Source organism: Nelumbo lutea, chromosome 2 (assembly GCF_056320005.1).
Source record: "Nelumbo lutea isolate HS-2025 chromosome 2, American lotus-T2T, whole genome shotgun sequence".
Taxonomy (NCBI): Eukaryota; Viridiplantae; Streptophyta; class Magnoliopsida; order Proteales; family Nelumbonaceae; genus Nelumbo; species Nelumbo lutea.
Window position 1 is genome coordinate 9,544,580 of NC_142685.1, and position 18,763 is coordinate 9,563,342.

General features: G+C 34.0%; 1 protein-coding gene across 1 annotated transcript; it reads right to left on the reverse strand.

The window, feature by feature from the left end:
* Positions 1–328: 328 nt before the first annotated feature.
* LOC148868458 (jasmonate-induced oxygenase 1-like) lies at positions 329–3,658 on the reverse strand. Its single transcript, XM_088970391.1, has 3 exons — positions 2,845–3,658; positions 2,065–2,395; positions 329–892 (listed from the first exon to the last, which is right to left on the reverse strand). The coding sequence occupies exons 1-3, from the start codon at positions 3,330–3,332 to the stop codon at positions 644–646; spliced, it is 1,068 nt and encodes a 355-aa protein (XP_088826517.1). The 5' UTR covers positions 3,333–3,658; the 3' UTR covers positions 329–643.
* Between the last annotated feature and the right edge of the window lie 15,105 nt (positions 3,659–18,763).

Below are 18,763 nucleotides of genomic sequence, written 5' to 3' on the forward strand. Positions count from 1 at the left end.
AAAATTATAAACCAACCCCCCACCCGAGCCCTGAATTAAAACACAGAAGGATTGATGAGCTACTGTCATTGTTGTAAAAGGAAAGAAAGACTACTGTATAAAGACTAAAAAAGAAAAAAAGGCTCATTCATGCACTAAGGTCTATGAGGCGATATTCCTTATATATTTAAGATTAACATGAACTACACTGAGTACGACTGATTCAGGCCGGCGTTATGTGCCCATTTGAACAGGTCTCATGGTGGAAAATAATAGCTAGAAACCAAACTGGATGTGACCAGCTGCCGGAAAAAGGGCGTGCATGTATATGTAATTCAACCAAGACCCATAACCAAAAATTAAATGGAAACTATTTATTATTATTGATTCCATTCATGAACTTACGACTTAGAAAATGATGAGATACATATATATATATATGTTCATTTTCTTGTTATAATTAATGTAAATATTTCATCTGTGATTAATTAATTACCTCCTCACAAGGTAGGTTTTACAAGTAATTAATTGGTGCATGTTCAATGATAACTGATCATCCATACAGAGGGGCGGCTATTTAATTTGTATGTTTGATTTTTAATTTACACCTGCTAATTAATAACGGCTAATGGGTGTATGAACGAAGTTGAAGTTTCGCTCAAAATCAGCGAGGAGATTTTAGGGACTCCACTTGTGCTTTGCCACGTGGACCCTTTGTCCTTATGTAAAGTCTGTACTCGTTGAAGGTCATTGCTGGATAGAGGGCGGGTCGATCTGATGTCACGAGCTCCTTTTCTGGTTGTATGAGTAAATCGCTCTTGGGGTTGTAGAAGAAGGCGAGGGAAAGGCGTTCCTGCACTGCATTGGCGATTACCCTGTGCTCCACGCTCTTGTACATTGCATTGCTCAGCACCTGTTAATCAAAATCAATTTCAATTTCATCAGGTCATTAATTAATTAATCAATTAATCAATTAATTAGATATCTAAAGTTGGTTTTTAGTTATTTGGCTTTCATGCATGCACTTACGAGTTACGACAACTAATAAGAATAGTACGTACAGAGAAAAGATGCCAAACCAATGGTGCAATTGATCCTCGGGTGGGCCATGCATGGGGCATCATGTAGCATCAAATTAAAGGAGACACTAGTACACTTCATCTTTAGAGCCCCTGCTGTTAGACAACAAGCTAGCAGGAATACTGAAAGTTTCAAAAGATGAAAAAGAAAAGGCTAGCATTAATTAATACCTTTGAAGTTTGAATTTTTGATGATCTTATTCTTAACCCAAGAATATTTATATATACTAAGATAAACATGTCATAGTTAAGAGGATCAGAGAGAAGTTAAGCAGATCAAGGATAAGAATATATAAATTAAATCTTCCTCTCCATAAAGCTATTAAGCTAAGATTTCACTGATCTTCAGTAGGTCTCTATGATGTTTATCTATCTAGTTGATATTTTCCTTTTACAGTGGGACCAAAGAGAGAGAAGGGCAAAAAGACAAGTTGAAGAGAAAAATCTCCAGAGTTGCTAAAAATGATAGGAAACATAAAAGGACAAGGTGGTCCAACAAGCAAAAGGAAATGAAGAAATAGGCCTATATATATATATATATATATATAATACTTGTTATTTCTTTTGGATTGCATAAGCATAAATGGATGAATAAAGATGTAGGCCACTAGACACTAATAGCGACTGACATGCATGCATTTGGCTATAGCTTATTTAATGTTAAACTTTTGAATAAGTATTAATTGGTTAATTGGTAGATTTGTACCAAACAAGTAGTTATGGCCTTATGGGGAACCTCCTTTTCCTTCATGCAATTGCAAACTCCATCTCTTAATTAGTCCTTAAAGAAAGAGCTTTTACTTATTATTGTTGTTATTATACGCTCATAATCTTGTTTGAGACTGCAGTTGATAAGGAAACAGACGTAAAGGTCCCCAAACAGAAACCTTTTTGAGTTTCCTTTTGACCAAAGTTGAGTTACTACTGGTTAGCAACCATCCAAAACTGATGGATCGTTACATACATGTGCCCTAACATATATAGAATAGAGAGAGAGAGAGAGGACCTGAATTTGATCGCCGATGTTGACGATGAAGGCATTGGGGAAGGGTTTTACAGTAACCCAATTACCGCCTCTACGGACTTGGAGGCCGGGGACACGGTCGTCGGCAAGCAGAAGAGTCAGACCTCCTGGGTCGGAGTGGGAGGAAAGACCGAGTGCGAGATCAGGCTGTGGACACTTGGGATAGTAATTCACCCTCATGCACGCACCGATGTCCTCTTTTCCAAACGCATTCTGAAGATTTTCCTCCCCCAGTCCCAGGTTTACAGACAAAATTTTCATCAAATTCTTGCATAATCTCACCAGCTCATCGCCGTACTCCTGGGTCATCTCCCTACATTTAACCAATCAATCAACCAAGTGTAAATTAATCATTTCATTCTAACTTTATATCTATTAAACCATTAAAAATTAAACCCAGAAGAGGATAATAAATAAAGCACATCCGTGTATCAAATTCCCATGAAATTAAGCCACCTCAATCCACCTGGTAACGGTTGTGCTACAGGTAACGAGAAAATAAACAATCAAGCACAATAATAATTTACTAGTTTAACAGGATTAATTAATGGGCCGGAATATTCATGTATGTACAATCGTTTTATTAATTAGCTAATCGTCTAATTAACATTCTTTTGCATTCAAAATTCTCAAGTCGAGAAGACCGGTCGCAGGATCAGAGGAGAGGAAGAAATTGTATATAAGATAGAATTGAAGTAGTGGTAGGAGTAGTACGTCGTTTATTCGATCGGCCTTAACTTAAGAATGATGAGTGATAGATACCTCAGTGAGTCAGGGAGGGCAGGCCACTTGTTTTGATCCTTGAGCACTAGGGGAAGGTAGTGGAGGAAGTAATAATCGCCCCAGTCAAGAATGGCACCCTTCTCAACACCCAGTCGGCTACCATACCCCTCGTACGTCTTGGGTGAATTGGCGTAAACTTGCTTCTGCTCAAGCTGAAGATGGAAGAATTGTCGCCAAACCTCCCGTGTCCGATGCATCAGTTTGGGGCTCACTCCGTGGTTTACTATTTGGAAGAAGCCCCACTCTCGACACGCTTCAGATACTTGCTTCAGGGTCGTCTTATCGTCAAGGTTGTTAAGTAAGCTGCCGAGATCAATTAATGGGATGTTAGCATCACCACCGGAGTTTAACGAAGGCCTCTCCGACGGTGGTTTGATGTATCGAGTCGGAATTGCGGATAATCCGCTCTCCGACAACGATTGCACTCGGACAACAGGCTCAGGCCAACAATCTTGTAGGGTGCTCATATCTGATTTCGTTCTAGTTTTACCTCTCCTCTAAAGTCGAAACAGTAATATGTATGTGTATGTAGTGAGAGAGAGAGAGAGAGAGAATAAAGAGAGAAGGAAAGGATTGGAGGAGAGGTTGTGTGGGGCGTAGAGGCAAATGGGCAACAGGGTACTTGGGGAGTGGAGTCTTGTGAGATTGTTCAAATGAAATTGACGTCCAAGAGAACGTGTTATTTATGGGTTTTTTATAGCGGAGAAAGGAGAGAGATAAGATAAAGGGGTTGTCCTTTTGTATGTTCTTCTGGTCCCTTTTGGGAGGCTGACAGGCCGACATACAGATACCTCCACCCTGTTAAATTACCACTGATGAACTGACGACAGAGCCTGATCAGAGGAATTGATGAAATCCCCCCGATACCAATGGTTAATGGTCGGCCATTTCTTTTTCTATTTAATGTTTCGGCGCCGTGAGGGAATTGAATTCTTTGATTAGTGATAACTCATCTTTCTCTACTATTCCTGGCTTAATTTTGAGGATGAGGAGAAATAATCCTCATTAATCCTTTTACTAATTACTTGCATGTATTATTATTCCATGTACGTATTTGAAAATATTTCTCAGACGACGACACACAGCACTGACCATGTATTATCCCACTGAGTAATTTTTTCAACCACGTGGAGGGATGAAAAGTCAATTTTCAGATGGGAGCGATGATCTTTTGGTCAAACACCTTTTAATCCTACAATCCTATACTGTGTGTTCATTAATCATTGGCTCAAAAATTGAGTCACTATCCCCCATCCATATACCTAATTAATTAATTAATCCACCACCCCCGCCATTTTCTGTCCAGCTCTCTGCTATTTAATATTCATGGTTGATTTGATGATTAGATTTAGAGCACTCACATGGTGGTTAACTCCATGTGCTTCCTGCTCATTCGGTGCAAAATTCAAGCAATAAAACAACAACAAACTATTAACTATTACTTAATTCAAGCGCTGGTCAACACATGGGCCGGTTATGTATAAATAGAAAAGAGAGAGAGAGAGAGACAAGATAAAGCCACAACCATTGAGATTTCAGAGGTTGAATGGTTTAATTGCAAAAGAAAAAAGAATTAATTAATGATGATGACAGCGGCTGGGGCCTTCTTCCATGATGATAAGCTCCCAATGTTTATATTAGCTCTAATTGGCCGCAGAGGTTGAAGTTGAAGAAAGGTTATCGATATCTTTTGTATACATTGTGTTTCAGATTACTGAATTGAAGTATTAATTTGGTTGGGTATGGTTGAATCTTGCACATGAGGAATTAAGTTAAGCCTTTGTGGGATCACGAAACTGACCCCATCTAATTCACTTTTGAGATTAGTTTATTAAGTTATGCTATTAAATTAAAACTTAAAAAGTAATTTAAACTATATAAATCATCATGTCAACTATCAAATACGTAGGGTTCTTAATTAAAAGAAATACTAATAATTTACACATGGGGACAGCTTTGGTAGACATATGGTCCAATAGTAATCTTCTGTGGCGATGCTTATGTGGCAGATAAATGGGGTCCACCAATGTTGATGCTTGATAGTTGATAGTAGTATATGTATATCCACTGTTTTCGTATTTCAATATTGGGCAAGCAAGCAAGCAAGTTTGGTTTGGGTCCAACAGCTTGTCTGTCTCAGTGTCTCGCATAGCAAAACGAAGACGCCACTCTTAATTATCTCTATGGGCGTTTTTAGTTTTTAACTTCCATTAAAATTTAATTTGAAATTTTGAAGCTAGCGTGGTATGCATGCATCGTCACTTTGCGACGTGAATTTAATTTTTTTAGCAAATTCAAAGAATTCGTTGCTTGATGAAGAGGAGAGGTGTAGTCTACGGAATCTTATTTTATTTTATTTTTTTTCAATTATGTGACAATGCATGCTCATTGCCTCATCATAACATAAGCTAATGCATACACTCTTCTACTATATATATATATATATATATATATATATATATATATATATGAAACTAGCGGAGACCTGTACGATGTACGAGTTTTTTAAGTGAAAATTAAATAATAGAAATACATAAAAATATATAATTGTTTTATATTTTAACTTTTTACTAATCAATTCAATCAAACTCAATTTGAGTTGGTCGGTTTTTTAGTATTTTCGAGTAGTTTTGATTTAACAATTTTCCAACACGACCAAGTTAGATTAGTCTCGGTTTGGCTATATATATATATTAATATTTTAAATGTTAAATTTAATTTTTTAACACGAGAAAGAAGGAAATTTTCCATATTTTTAGTCTAAAAAATTTTATATCATAAATTTAATTTTTAATTTATTTTTAATAATATAAATATAATTTATGAAATTTAAATTTAATTTTTAAGTTTAAATCTTTTGAACAAACAAACCACACCAAAAATAGACCCAAACCGATACAACCCGAGTTGGTGGGTTTAAACTAATGGTCAATCAGTTTCAAGTGACAAACTCCCGGCTTGGCCAGATTGATTTGGTTGGCGAAATAGCCTACAACTGAACTGAACCAATCCTTGAACCTTCCTAATTTCAGCTAAATTTATAATTTAATCCCTAATAAATAACAATAGTTTAATCTCCAATAATTGTTGAAAATTACTAACAAAGTACACAATCATTGAAAATAAATTTATAATGAAAATATAATAGATATCTAATAAAAATATACTAAATTAGTCAATAAATAGTGTAATATCAAATAATAGTTTAGGTGGTGTTTGGTGGTGTGGGTTGGCCACGATATATTCAGTTTCAATCCACACCACCTCTATGCCATACATTCAATTGGTTGTGGTTGTGGGCTAATCCACGCTATCTCGTGGATTGATCCACACCACAATCCATTTTCTCATCCACGGGTTTAGCTCGTGGAAGCATCTACACCACACTGCTTTGCATGTGGAATAACGGTCCCATACTTCGCATGGATGTTTAACCCTAATATAAGACCTCTTTTCTTTTTACAATTGCAACACTTCTTAATGAGCTTGTCATTGCTATTCTTCTCTACTCGTCATTGCTATTCTTCTCTATTTGAACTATGGCTGTAATCATATCGAACTCAGATCGGATGCAACAAAACCCACATTCAATCTGATTATTGAGAACGTACATCCAAATTCAATCATCTTGGATTTGAATTTGAATCCTAAAGAACTTGGATTGGATTCAGATTTAATCTGACTCCGCTATAAATTTTCTAAAATGCTAGAAAAATAAAATTTATTTATTTTTCAACTTTTATATATAATAAATTAATATAAATATAACATACTAAGTTATTATATATAATTTCATATATAATATATTTTTATAATTTTAAATATAATTATATAAAATTTATATATTAAAATTAATATATAATAATTGGTTTCATATTTTAATCAGATCAGATGGGGTCAAATCCAAATCCAGACCAATTATTTATTGGATGTAGATTGTAACATTTGAATCTGATCCGATTACATAAATACATCATCTGAATCCGAGATAATCGGGTTGGATGTTAGATCAGACCTTGGATTTTAAGGTATCAATGACAAACCTAGTTTGAACCACTCACCACTCCTCCTCCAACCATTGCTGCATCGGATCGTCGATGGTAACTAGTAAGTATTCATCCTTCATTTAACCTCATCTATATTACTCTTCTCTATTTGAACCACTTACCATTCCTACTCATGTTTATTAATTAATATTAATATTATTTTATTAATTAATAATATTCAAATATTACTTTTATTAATGTTAATTATTATTGATATTATTAATTATTACTAAAATTGTTGTTAATATTATCAAATATCATTAACATTACTACTCATTTTTAATTAACATTAATATCATTATTTTTTATTTAATATTATTAATTGTTACTAATATTATTTTTATTAACAATTAAAATTCTTAGCAATTTACTAATATTTTTCTATTATGTTATAACAAAAAATAATATATTATTTTTTTAATGATTAACGACATAGATTATCTCAAATGTTGTAGTTGTGATGCATGGAATCAAATACAATGTGCAAACTAAAATATGCCACACCTTGCAGAATGCCCATGGAGGTGTGGTGTGGATCAGTGTTAATCTATAGAACACCACCTTAATCTTTGATAAATATTAATCTATAAATTATAAAAGTATATAATTACTAAAAATAAATTTATAACAAAAATACAATAAGTACGATAAGTTAAATTTCAAAAGTTAAATAATAGTTGTTTAATCTCCAGCAATTATTGACAAATTTTTATTAAATAAAAAAAAATTAGATTTATAAATAATTATTGAAAATATATTTATAAAAAATATAATAAATAATTATTGAAAATAAAATAAATATTAATTTTAGTATATATAAATATATAATGTGTATACGCTATTATTGTAAAATTATTACTAATAAATATAATTTTGTTTAAAGTTGTTTTCTATAATTATTAATTGATATAAGTGAAATTAGCTATTTACAATATTATTTAATTATTGAAATAATATTGTTATTTAAAATTTAAAATATTAATTATTTATTGAATTTAATAGTCCATAAATTTATAATTGTACTACTATTATTACATAATTTTTTATTGATTTTGTAAAATATTAAATTATTAGTAATATGAATATTATGAAATCTACTATAATTGTTTTTTACTTCTAAGAAATTTCTTAAAGTTATTACATAATTTTGTTATTTTAACTGTTTAAAATTCAGTCATATTAAATATTTAAATAATATGTAAAATATATAAATGTTTTCATTATTAATGTTTTGTTATTTAAGATATTTAGTTGTTGAAATATTGAAATAATGTTTTATTTTTTAATGTTAATTTTTTATTATTTGAATAACATTTAAATTGAATAATTCCTAAAATTATAATTTATATTGTTACTACATAATTTCATTATGAGTTTTGTAAAAATATAGAATTATCAATAATATGAATATTATTAAATCTATTATAATTAATTTTTGTGTTTTGAATAAATATTTTAAAGTTAGTATATAATTTTGTTATAATATTTAAATAATTCTAATTTTTTTTAATTGAACTTTCTTTACATAGATATAGATAAAAAGTGGGGACTAGAGATGATTAATAGGAATTAGAGATAGTTTAGGAGAGAATCTCTCTAATAAATTAGAGAGAATTTAAGAGATAAATAGGAGTTAGAGATAATTTGGGAGATAAATAGGAATTAGAGACACTTTAGGAGGAAGTGGGGGAAAGTGGTGCTACTTGGCTAAACATTAGAAAAGCAAATCCCTCTTTCATTATAGTTGTTAGAAATAGTTAAGTTTATGTGATTTCCTTATTAGTTTAATAGGTAATTATGTAGAATTAAAAAATAAAAAATTAAAAAAACAGAAAATTAGGATGGGTGAAATTATATATATATATATGTGTGTGTTTGTGTGTGTCCGTCCATATGATATGCCGTAGTGGGACCCTTTAGATTTTAATGGAAAGAGATGTGAAATCAAGCATCAGACTTTTGGGAGTCCATACGAGATAAGACTTAAGCAAATTAGCACTCTAGAGTATAAGGTTTATTTTATTTAATTTTATATACAATTTGTTTACACACTGTGACCTATCAAACAATAACAATGGGTTGTGTCGTAATCTCCTTTACAGGGACTCTACTGGCAATACGAAGAAGAGGTACTTTATATAGATAGGCGCTATCTTTCGAGAATTGATTGAAAAAGGAAAAAAATACATAAATGACAACACTACATTTTTGTATTGACAAATGACACCAATGCATATTTACATTGATAATAATATGTAAAAGTACAGGTACCTTTCAACTAAGGTTGCGTTTGGAAAAGATGCAAATGGAGTATAAATCTTAGTTCATGGTAAATTTGTATCCTAGTTCATTTTTGTCTATATTTGGTAACACTGCATTTTTGTATTGACAAATGATAGACCAATGCATATTTATATTGATAATAAGATGTAAAAATACATCAATAAAAAAGAAGTAAATTTTCATTCAAGTGGGTTTTTGATAAAAAAAGAAAAAGCATATGTTTTATTGGAATTCTGTTTGCATCCATTATAGCTAAAAGTTTATTTGGTAAGAATGTAAATTTGTCAATGCAAAACTAACCCAACTTTGCAATTTATATGAACCGTTTTATACTTTACATATTTGCACCGTTTGCAAACGCAGCCTTAGTATTAGTATTATTTGTATGTATTTGTACTGTACATATAAAATAATACAAAATACAAGGACTTGCACACTACATATTTGCATTTGTAGTCCATCTAAACTGAGCCTAAGTAATTTATTTTGAATGGATCCAATGTTTCAAAGCTTGTTTTAATTTATCGGGGACTTGACGGGCTAAAGCTTGGCAACCAAATGTGCATAGTGTGTCCTTGGAACCAAATGGCTAAAGCTTTTATCTACCAAAAGAGAAAGCACTAAGGATCTATTTGATTTGCAGTCGTAATCGAGATCGGAATCAAAATCTTTCAGAATCAAAATGGTTCATTCCCATAGTCTGTTTGATTAGATAGAAATCGAAACCGAAATTGGAATCAACTGGCGTGGAATTCATTCTCAAGAGAGGAAGAGGGAATGATCATTCCCTTAAATGAAAAATTAATGTCATTCCACCAAGAATAAGAATCCACCCAACCAAACAATTAGTCCACTTCTAGACCCTTATTCCTACGAACCAAACGAGACTTAAGCCTTTCATCTCAGCCACTTCAGAATGTGTTCACTTTTTCTCCATAATGCTTTTGTCTTATCATTAACATCATTATCATTGGCAAGGGCGTGATGGCTAGATATTTGCCTAATTCAATTGCATTATGACTCTAATTAGGACAATAGCTTTTTGGATCAATATCCAAAATGCTGACACAAAATTATTTAAACCTTAAATAATTTTGTATTATATATATCTACGTATAAACTATTAAAATAAATATTTCTTATTTATATATATTTTATTCAAAATTATTTAAACCTTAAATTTTTAATATTATTAATATATTTATAAAATTTATAATATATCCGATATATCTTTTCACTACATCTATGCGTATCTAATATAAATAATGCACGATACGGGTATTTTGAACCTTCTTGTGGATAAACATGAACCAGCAGAGGGGAAAAAAAAAAAAAAAAAAGCATGCAAATTAAGTTAGGTTTATTGTCAAACATTAGAAGCTGAAATTATGTCAGCAGCACACAAGATATATTATATAATTAATTCATCATCGTGTCATTCAAAATATTGATGAGCGTCACGTAACCGTAGCCCAAACCTAGCCTGTTGAACGCGCGGAGAATATGTTAGAAACTCAAAAGTCTCCGTATGTTCATCATCGTCACACGTACCACTGTATCATCTGTCACAACTATATATTAACTGCTATATATAAAACCTTATTTCTCTTTCTTGTCAACTCATATTATAACCTAAATCGGTCCTTATGTCCGATCTCAACCCAGTGAGCTGAGCTCAAGCAGTTCGATCAGCAACAATAACCACCACCGCACCGCTAGGTAGCCCACGTGAAATTATCCAAGCATATGCGTGTAGAGCTGCACTTTGGCATATTGGATGAAAATGTGACAGGCTGAGAGCTAGTCAGACCATAAGAGGAAGTAGCTGACTAGATAGATTGATAACTAAGGATGGTAATTTTTATCCTACTTGGTGGGTATTCGTCTCTATGGTTCTATCTTACCCCGTTGCCATCCCCTACTGAATTTACCCCGTTGCCATCCCTATATAATAGATAATAGATCCGTAGCTCAATTTTCAGCTTCATGGTTGCTTTGGAACTGATCATTGCAGCTTCAAAAGTCCAAACGGAGAGAAAGTAGGCTGTGGGTTAGTCCAGACAATTTTGCCGACATAATATATCTTTAACTTTCTTCAAATCTCCAACACGTGAAGAAATTAAATTAACTATCAATGCAAAAAGAAAAGAAGGAAATGAGCACGTGCAATTATTATTGATGGGAAAATGAGGTTGGTTGGGTACCGTTTGGTCTTCCTGACAACTTTTTTTTCCCAATTTCCACCAGAACAACAGCACTGATATAAACCACGAAGACTAAAGAGATGGGGCGTGACGACAGAACCCTGATGATTATCACTTTCACTACTGTTGTTGACAATTGATCGTGGACCAGGAATAGATCACTCATGGCTGGGTTGAGAGTAGACCTGTTCATGGGCCAGGCTTTCACTCTGGATTAATAGAAATTTCTAAGGCCCAAGTCCAAGCCCGGCCCTCATAAAAAGCTCAAAGCCCGAGCTTGGGCCCGAGCCTGAAATTTAGCCCATACTGTTAGTGGTTGAATAGAGAGAAAGAGAGAGAGAGATTATAAAGAAAAGAACAAAAAATGTATATATTAAATTATAAATATATATTATATTATTTATATATTTTATAAAATACATATTACCGGACTTTTTTGACAAATCCCGAGCCCGACCCAAAACACAGTCGAGCTTATTGTGTTAGGCCTGATGTCAAACCCGCGGACCTAATTACATGACCAAGACCAACCGAAGTACGAACTAGGCCATCGAGCTACCTGGCCCATGAACAGGTCTAGTTGTGAGTGATGTAGGATCAGATGACAGTTGGTTGTGATAGATAGAATGAATTGGGAATATATGTACGTTATTTGGGGCCAATATTATTAATAATTGTGGTTCTGGTTAGGTTCTAATGCTCCAACTTGTTATTCTTCAATAACCAAATTGATTAGTGCATTCTGGGTGTGGGGATATATGAGGACAATCACAAAAGTAGTTGGTTCTTTTTCTCGTTTTAGAGTTTCTTACTTGTTGACTCAAGTTTTGGATTCATTCGAAAAAATCAGATGTGTGTGACAACGAATGGATCGATAGATGTGGTGTGGGTCAACAGGTTAAGAGTTGATATAACACCAAACAACAACAATGGCGTATACGTAGGTCGCCCGCCATAGCTTTTAGCCTATGAGGGGGAGAGAGAGAGAGAGTGAGAGAAAAGGAGGCAGTCGATCCGAAAGTCGTTTTTAGTACGTTTCGAAGTTGTGTGGGATAGCAACTCATCCAGATTCCGAATACCGATCGAGAGTAACAACAATTTTGTACGTCTCTACTTTTTCTGTTGTCCAATTTGAATTGGAATAATAAACATCAACTGCGCGAGCGAAATTGAGCTATTTAACTAGACTTTTCTATTGACTTCATAAATGTGTGCGTCGATGACGACCCAAATTAGATTCATCAAATGTAACCAACCCATCAAGATTTAGATTTGTAAGGGGGTTTTTGATTTGGATCCATTTATGGGTCGAAAATCGAAATGAAGTGGACTGACTACTCCTACTATTGCTAGCTATTACAGACACTGTCAGACATGGCGTCCAAGCAAGATGGTCAAAACATAAGCATCCCCTGATCAGTCTTGTCACAAATATCTACGTGCATACTGAACCAGCTTAATTAATTTGATCAGGCCTGAACCTTATATGATTGATTAAACTCATCACGATCGACGATCGAGGATCGAGGATCGACCACACCACAAGATCTAATTGGGTACTATCTCCGCTCTCCGCTTTCTTTTTTAAGGCACACTAACCTGTGTCGTGGGTGGGTGAGGAGGAAGGGAGAGATTAGTGTTGAACGAAACCGATTACCTTTACTTTTTGATAATAATGGGATCGACATTCAAAAGTTCAGGAGAAAATTTCTTATGCTTACATACCGTAAAAATCTTTATCTATCTATATATTTAAAACATTGGGAGGGATGTACGACAGCTTTCAAAGGTAAACACTAATATTTAGTGTTGTCAACGGGTGGGGTCTAGTTTGAGATAGCCTATACCAATCCCATCCCAATAGATTTCTATTTATTTATTTAATTTATTTAAGAAATACTAGAACTGAACCAATAGGTTGGGTCCATGCTTATGCTTATGGAGCTAAATTGACTGAACATAATTATAACGGTTTTGGTTCCATAATTTTGTCTTGATTCTCATTCTTACTTGTCCATAATTGATTCAGGTCTAGAATCAAACGTTTTATGAAATATATAATTTTTTATTTTTCTTGTATTTTTTATCATGTTTCATGTTTGAAATAATAAATTTGATAAATAATAAATAAAATAATATTAGTTAAAAATGTTTAACTTGTTAACATAAAAATAAATTAGTATTATTTTGACTATTGTTTTCAATATAATGAGATCTATGGTTTGATCCCAATTAAATAATTGGTTCAAGACTGATTCTATGTTGTAGTTCTTTTATTTTAAAAAATATAACCTAATTTATTATTATATCTCCAATTAGGTGTAAAAAAATTATATCTCCAAATGATATTTTCACAGGGGCTTCCCCGCTAGTTCATTCTAATCAGAAACTTGACGTAAATTCGCAGTTGTTGTTTATTGTTAATGAAATTCTTCATAGTTTTATTAATATTTTGTGACATTTATATATATTATTAATTTTAACATTGCATCTGAAGTAAATTAACGTGCATGCATGACTTGTAATCTAAACATATACATGCTTGCGTCTCCTTGTTTTTAATTTCCACATGTTCTTCCCTCTGGCCAGTCCTTTCTTCTTTAATTCATGGGCAAATTTCAGGCCAAAATTTATTTCAAGTGCCAAATTAAGGTAAATGGTCCCTTAATTTCTTGGGGGGGGGGGGGGGTTCTTTTAATTAGCCAAAAAAAGGTTTACTTATTAATTAATTTCCACAACTCATGATAGATGCCATGAGAAGATATCAAGATGGAGGAATCTTATATATATGCCTGACACAGCTGGGTCGGTGGCCTATCTCTCCCCTCTCCACGCCATCTGTTGGACTGAAACATGATACCCAATTAGCTTACTCTATTAATTATATTTTCTTCTGGGCATTTATGTAGAATAAATTTGATGCTTGCAGAGGCTAACGTTACTTGAGAAAAGGTAAAACAAATGGATTTCTCTGTTGTTTATTGTTTTAAAATAAGAAGAAGGATTTATGTTTCCCTACTCTTAAATATGGGCGCCGTAAGCCGTGTTTGATTATATAGTTTCGGCCGGTTACCAACTTCGGCCTAAAGTAGACTGGAAAATGGGATGAGCAAAAATGGGTTTCAGAGTTGGTGATACACATGCATTAGTGATTAATAATAAATTATAAACCAATTTGATGTTTAATTATAATTATTATTTATTTCATTAATAATATTCCTATTTATTTAATCAAACTTTTGCTTATTCAAATCTTGACCTAGTTACGGTTTTGCAAGGAAAAGGATTATATAATACTGACTAATGATGAGGGCTACTAGATTCTTCCTTCCGCTGGTATACCCGATATATATAACAATGGAAAAGAGTATTTCAATTAACAGCTTAATTAGAAATTGATGTCTATTAACCTCACTTTCATTCACATGAAGAAACGATGACCAACCACAGCTTTGGTTAGATATAGAGGGAAGGAGGAATAATAAACCTTTGGAAAATTGGATAGCCCAATCTCCTTCAGCCATGAACATTCTTCTTATTTATATATTTTAATTAGTTAAATGAAATATTATTTTGTTGTGCCATGTGACGGATGCAGCTGGGCTGAAAGCTTGCTTGAGTCATGAATGATGTGGGCAACAGTTGAAGCTAGCCCTTTCATGGTGTTCCTATGAAGGAAGATTAATGGGTGGGTCACCATTAATGCTCTTCGATCGAAAGATATTGCCTCTGTAACTAACGATTTATTATAAATATTCTGGGATATTGATCGATATATATTGTTTATTAATTCTCATATTTTTCTGCTCTCCTGGTCTCTCTCTCTCTCTCTTGATCAGTTATCGATGATCACACTCTAAAGAGATAAGGTGATGGGAAGAAATAATTAAATTATGGCGACATCATCCTGATCATTAGAGCTTACAACAACATCAGTTGGTTTGGCCCCAGACCACTAATTGTTCCACAGAAAGGAAAATTTACTTGTGATGATCGACGCATGGGTCTTCATCTTCTGGAAACGAACTGTTGGAGATGTTTAGATAAGCAGGAGACAGTGACACTGTTATGGTGACAGAGCCATTAGTGGCCTTTGAACCAAATAGCACTTTTCTGCATTCAAAATCGATGCGTTGAAGTAAAAAAAAAAAAAACTCTGCAACTTCTTCCAACCAACCAGAAGAAAAATATATAAAATAATGAAAGCGACTATACAAATTCATGGAAGTGGGGGTTTGGAGTTTGGACTATTGAAGCAATCACTTAGTTTTCTTTCTCATTGTTTTTCATGTGGCTATAGAAAGAGAGAGAGAGAGATATCATAGAACCTGTGACTACGCCTAATAGGACGAGAAAAGGGATCTCAATTTCCATTGCCCAATACGAGGCAAAAAGAACTTGTGATATTGTCCTTCTGGAGACCTTCTGGATGGGCCAGCTCAGTTCTGCAGCTCATCTGAGCTCCACACACACACACTATATTCTGAATTTGTGATTGGTCTATTTCTTGTCATTGATACAGGAGAGCCCTTTAGCCACGTCCATGGCTAGGCCAGCGTTCCTAGCGATGTAGATTATTTCATTTGTGCCCTAATTACCTGTTTGGGAGGACTTTTGCTGACTTTTCAAAAACGTAAATATAACATGAAGCTACTCTGATCAATAGCTTATCCGAATTGAAACAAGGATACTCAACCAAAGCGGCCAAGTTAACACAATTTAAACGAAATGCAGAAGTCGGTCCCTAATGGGGCCCAATTAAGTCCCTAACTTTACTTCGTGGAAGGTTCACCAGTCAGATTCTTTTGATCCATCGCTATTTTATCATGGGAGAAATTAATGCTTCATCCAATGAAAAGCTATGTTGAATATTAACAGTCAGAGACTTAAAATTTTAAATGGGTGATATGAGCTTGGATGGGTGGGTGGGTGGTTCATGGGTCGCTGTTCCTTAATTTGTAGAAAAGGGGAGATGACATTATCTTTTTGCTGAACCACATGGGTGAGGACTATTGGTCTAGAAGTTGCATGTGTGGCAGACACATGGGCCCACCATTGAACAATTGATTTTGTTTGTTGGCCATGTTTCATACAAAATAGATGCGGTAATATTAATAACAAATGGCTACTGAACGGTTGAGCCACTCTCACCATTAATGAAAATTTTGGTTATCTAGTGCCGTCTGTATTAATTGTGTATGTGATGATGTGTGAAAAGCTTAAACTACAGCAGTCTGCTAGGTCAAAAAATCGTGGAGTTTGGACCTGGTGGTGCAAGATGCTGACCCGTCCATTAAATGGGTGGTTTAAACTTCAAAGAAAAAAAGAGGCCACGCTACGCCCATGCCATGACATTGAGTCGCAGAAGTGGTGCTGGTCTCATGCATCCATCTTAATTAAGGTGACCTAGATTTCAATGATCAATTATTGCAATCGAGAAATACACAGACCGATCGATCAGACCATGTATATCCAAGTCCAACCACATTCATTTGGGTAATACCCCATACAAACAAACATAATCAAAATTGGGTCTGAGATGAAGTCATGGCCCCTGGGCTATTTGAGAAGGTGCCCAGCGCACTTTCGAGTGTTGGTGTGTGGCCAAAGATGGAATTAATTACCCTCTTGTTTTCACTTTTGAGAAAGAAAGCCCACTTACTGGTTACTGGTATGGTTTCTTGCTGAAAAGATTATTTCAAACTTGAAAAGGGCTTTAAGTATAAGCCCATCCTTCATCATCAAAAAAGAAAAGTGGCTAAATTGCTGAATGGCACAGACATTGTAATGTTTTAATTTGAATATTTCCAGCATTCCGCTCTCAATTCCTATTTCAACAGTTATCAAATGCCACCTTATAATTTAACACAAAAACATACAATATATATATATATATATATATATATATATATATATATATATATATATATATTGCAACTTACTTTACAAGTGGAAATGCAATTGGACAGACGTAGTAGATATACCTTACATCTACTACTGTTGCAGCAAATAATAATAATAGCACTACGTATCATTATTGGTGCCTAGAATTAGAAAAAATAATTGCTATTAGAAGACATTAAAGAATATATTAGTAAAGCACTAATAAAACAGTTTATTTAAGGGGAGAGTTACGTTGCTTCAGTAATAGAGACACTATTATTTCCTACAAAATATTGAAATGTAAACTGTAGGCTAAAAAACAAGCCTTTGCTGACCTAACCCCCTAACCCCTGCTTTCTCACGCTACGTACGCTTGCCATATTCTTTGCTGTTTAAGAGGCATCATGTTCATAAAATAAATATGGTTGAGAGTTGAGAAATATGAATAGGAGGGAGACCAGAAAGGCAAGCAAACAATGAAATGAAAACTACAGCATGTGACACATGGAAGATCCAATTCCAATCTCTATAGCCATTAGCCACGATTGCAACTTGGGTTGGAAGTTGGAACAATAACTTCCTGGAAGCCTTGCCTGCCTAGCCCGGCCCCCAAGTTTGAGGTCTGACTGGATGAGTTGCTTATTATGAGGATTATTGGACTTTTGACGTTTAAAAAGTCAATCCGACCTAAGTTTGGGTTGGGCTTGGAATATCAAACTATCCAACCTTTCACTCGTTTTGTCATAAACCATTGCTTTCCTCCTCTTTAATTTACTTGAAACAGCAGGAGTCAGAGACTCCGTGCACTCATATACACATTGCCATGATGCTATTATATTCTTCTCAGAGTGCGTCTCCCAGCCAGCCAGGTTGTTTAGTGATCTTCCATAAACAATCTATCAATCTGCCACGTATTCAATATGGAGAAGTTTTATACTCAAAATTAAAAAGCTTGGACGAGGCAAAACTGGAATACTAAAGTTGGCTCTGGCGCCTTGAAATTTTACTCATGTGGACAGGTAAGGTTCTTATTGTACATTCTATTTAAAGCAAGGTTTGCCACGTCAGAGGCTCTCCTTGCATGATAAAAAGCTACAATTTGACAGATTGGGAGAGATCGAGGGGGAGCTCGTCTTTTACGAAACAATGTACTGCTTGACTTATAAGGGATGTGTATAAACCAAAGCTTGGAGAACTCGAATCACCCCCACCAATCCCAACAAGGAAGCACAAAAGTAAGTAAGGTGGTATTTGATAAATCAAAAATCTGAAATCTAAAAAGTTAAAAAGATATTAAAGTTGTCTAAAATTTGAAAAGAGCTATGATGTTTTTCTACTTTTTAGACGTTCTAAATAGATAAGGTTGTTTGTGTTGGATCAACCATTCAACATCTAAAGTTTAATGATTTTATTATTTTACCCCCAAAACTGACTATTTGATAATTTTGAGTTCAATTTGTACTATTTCATATTAAATAATTT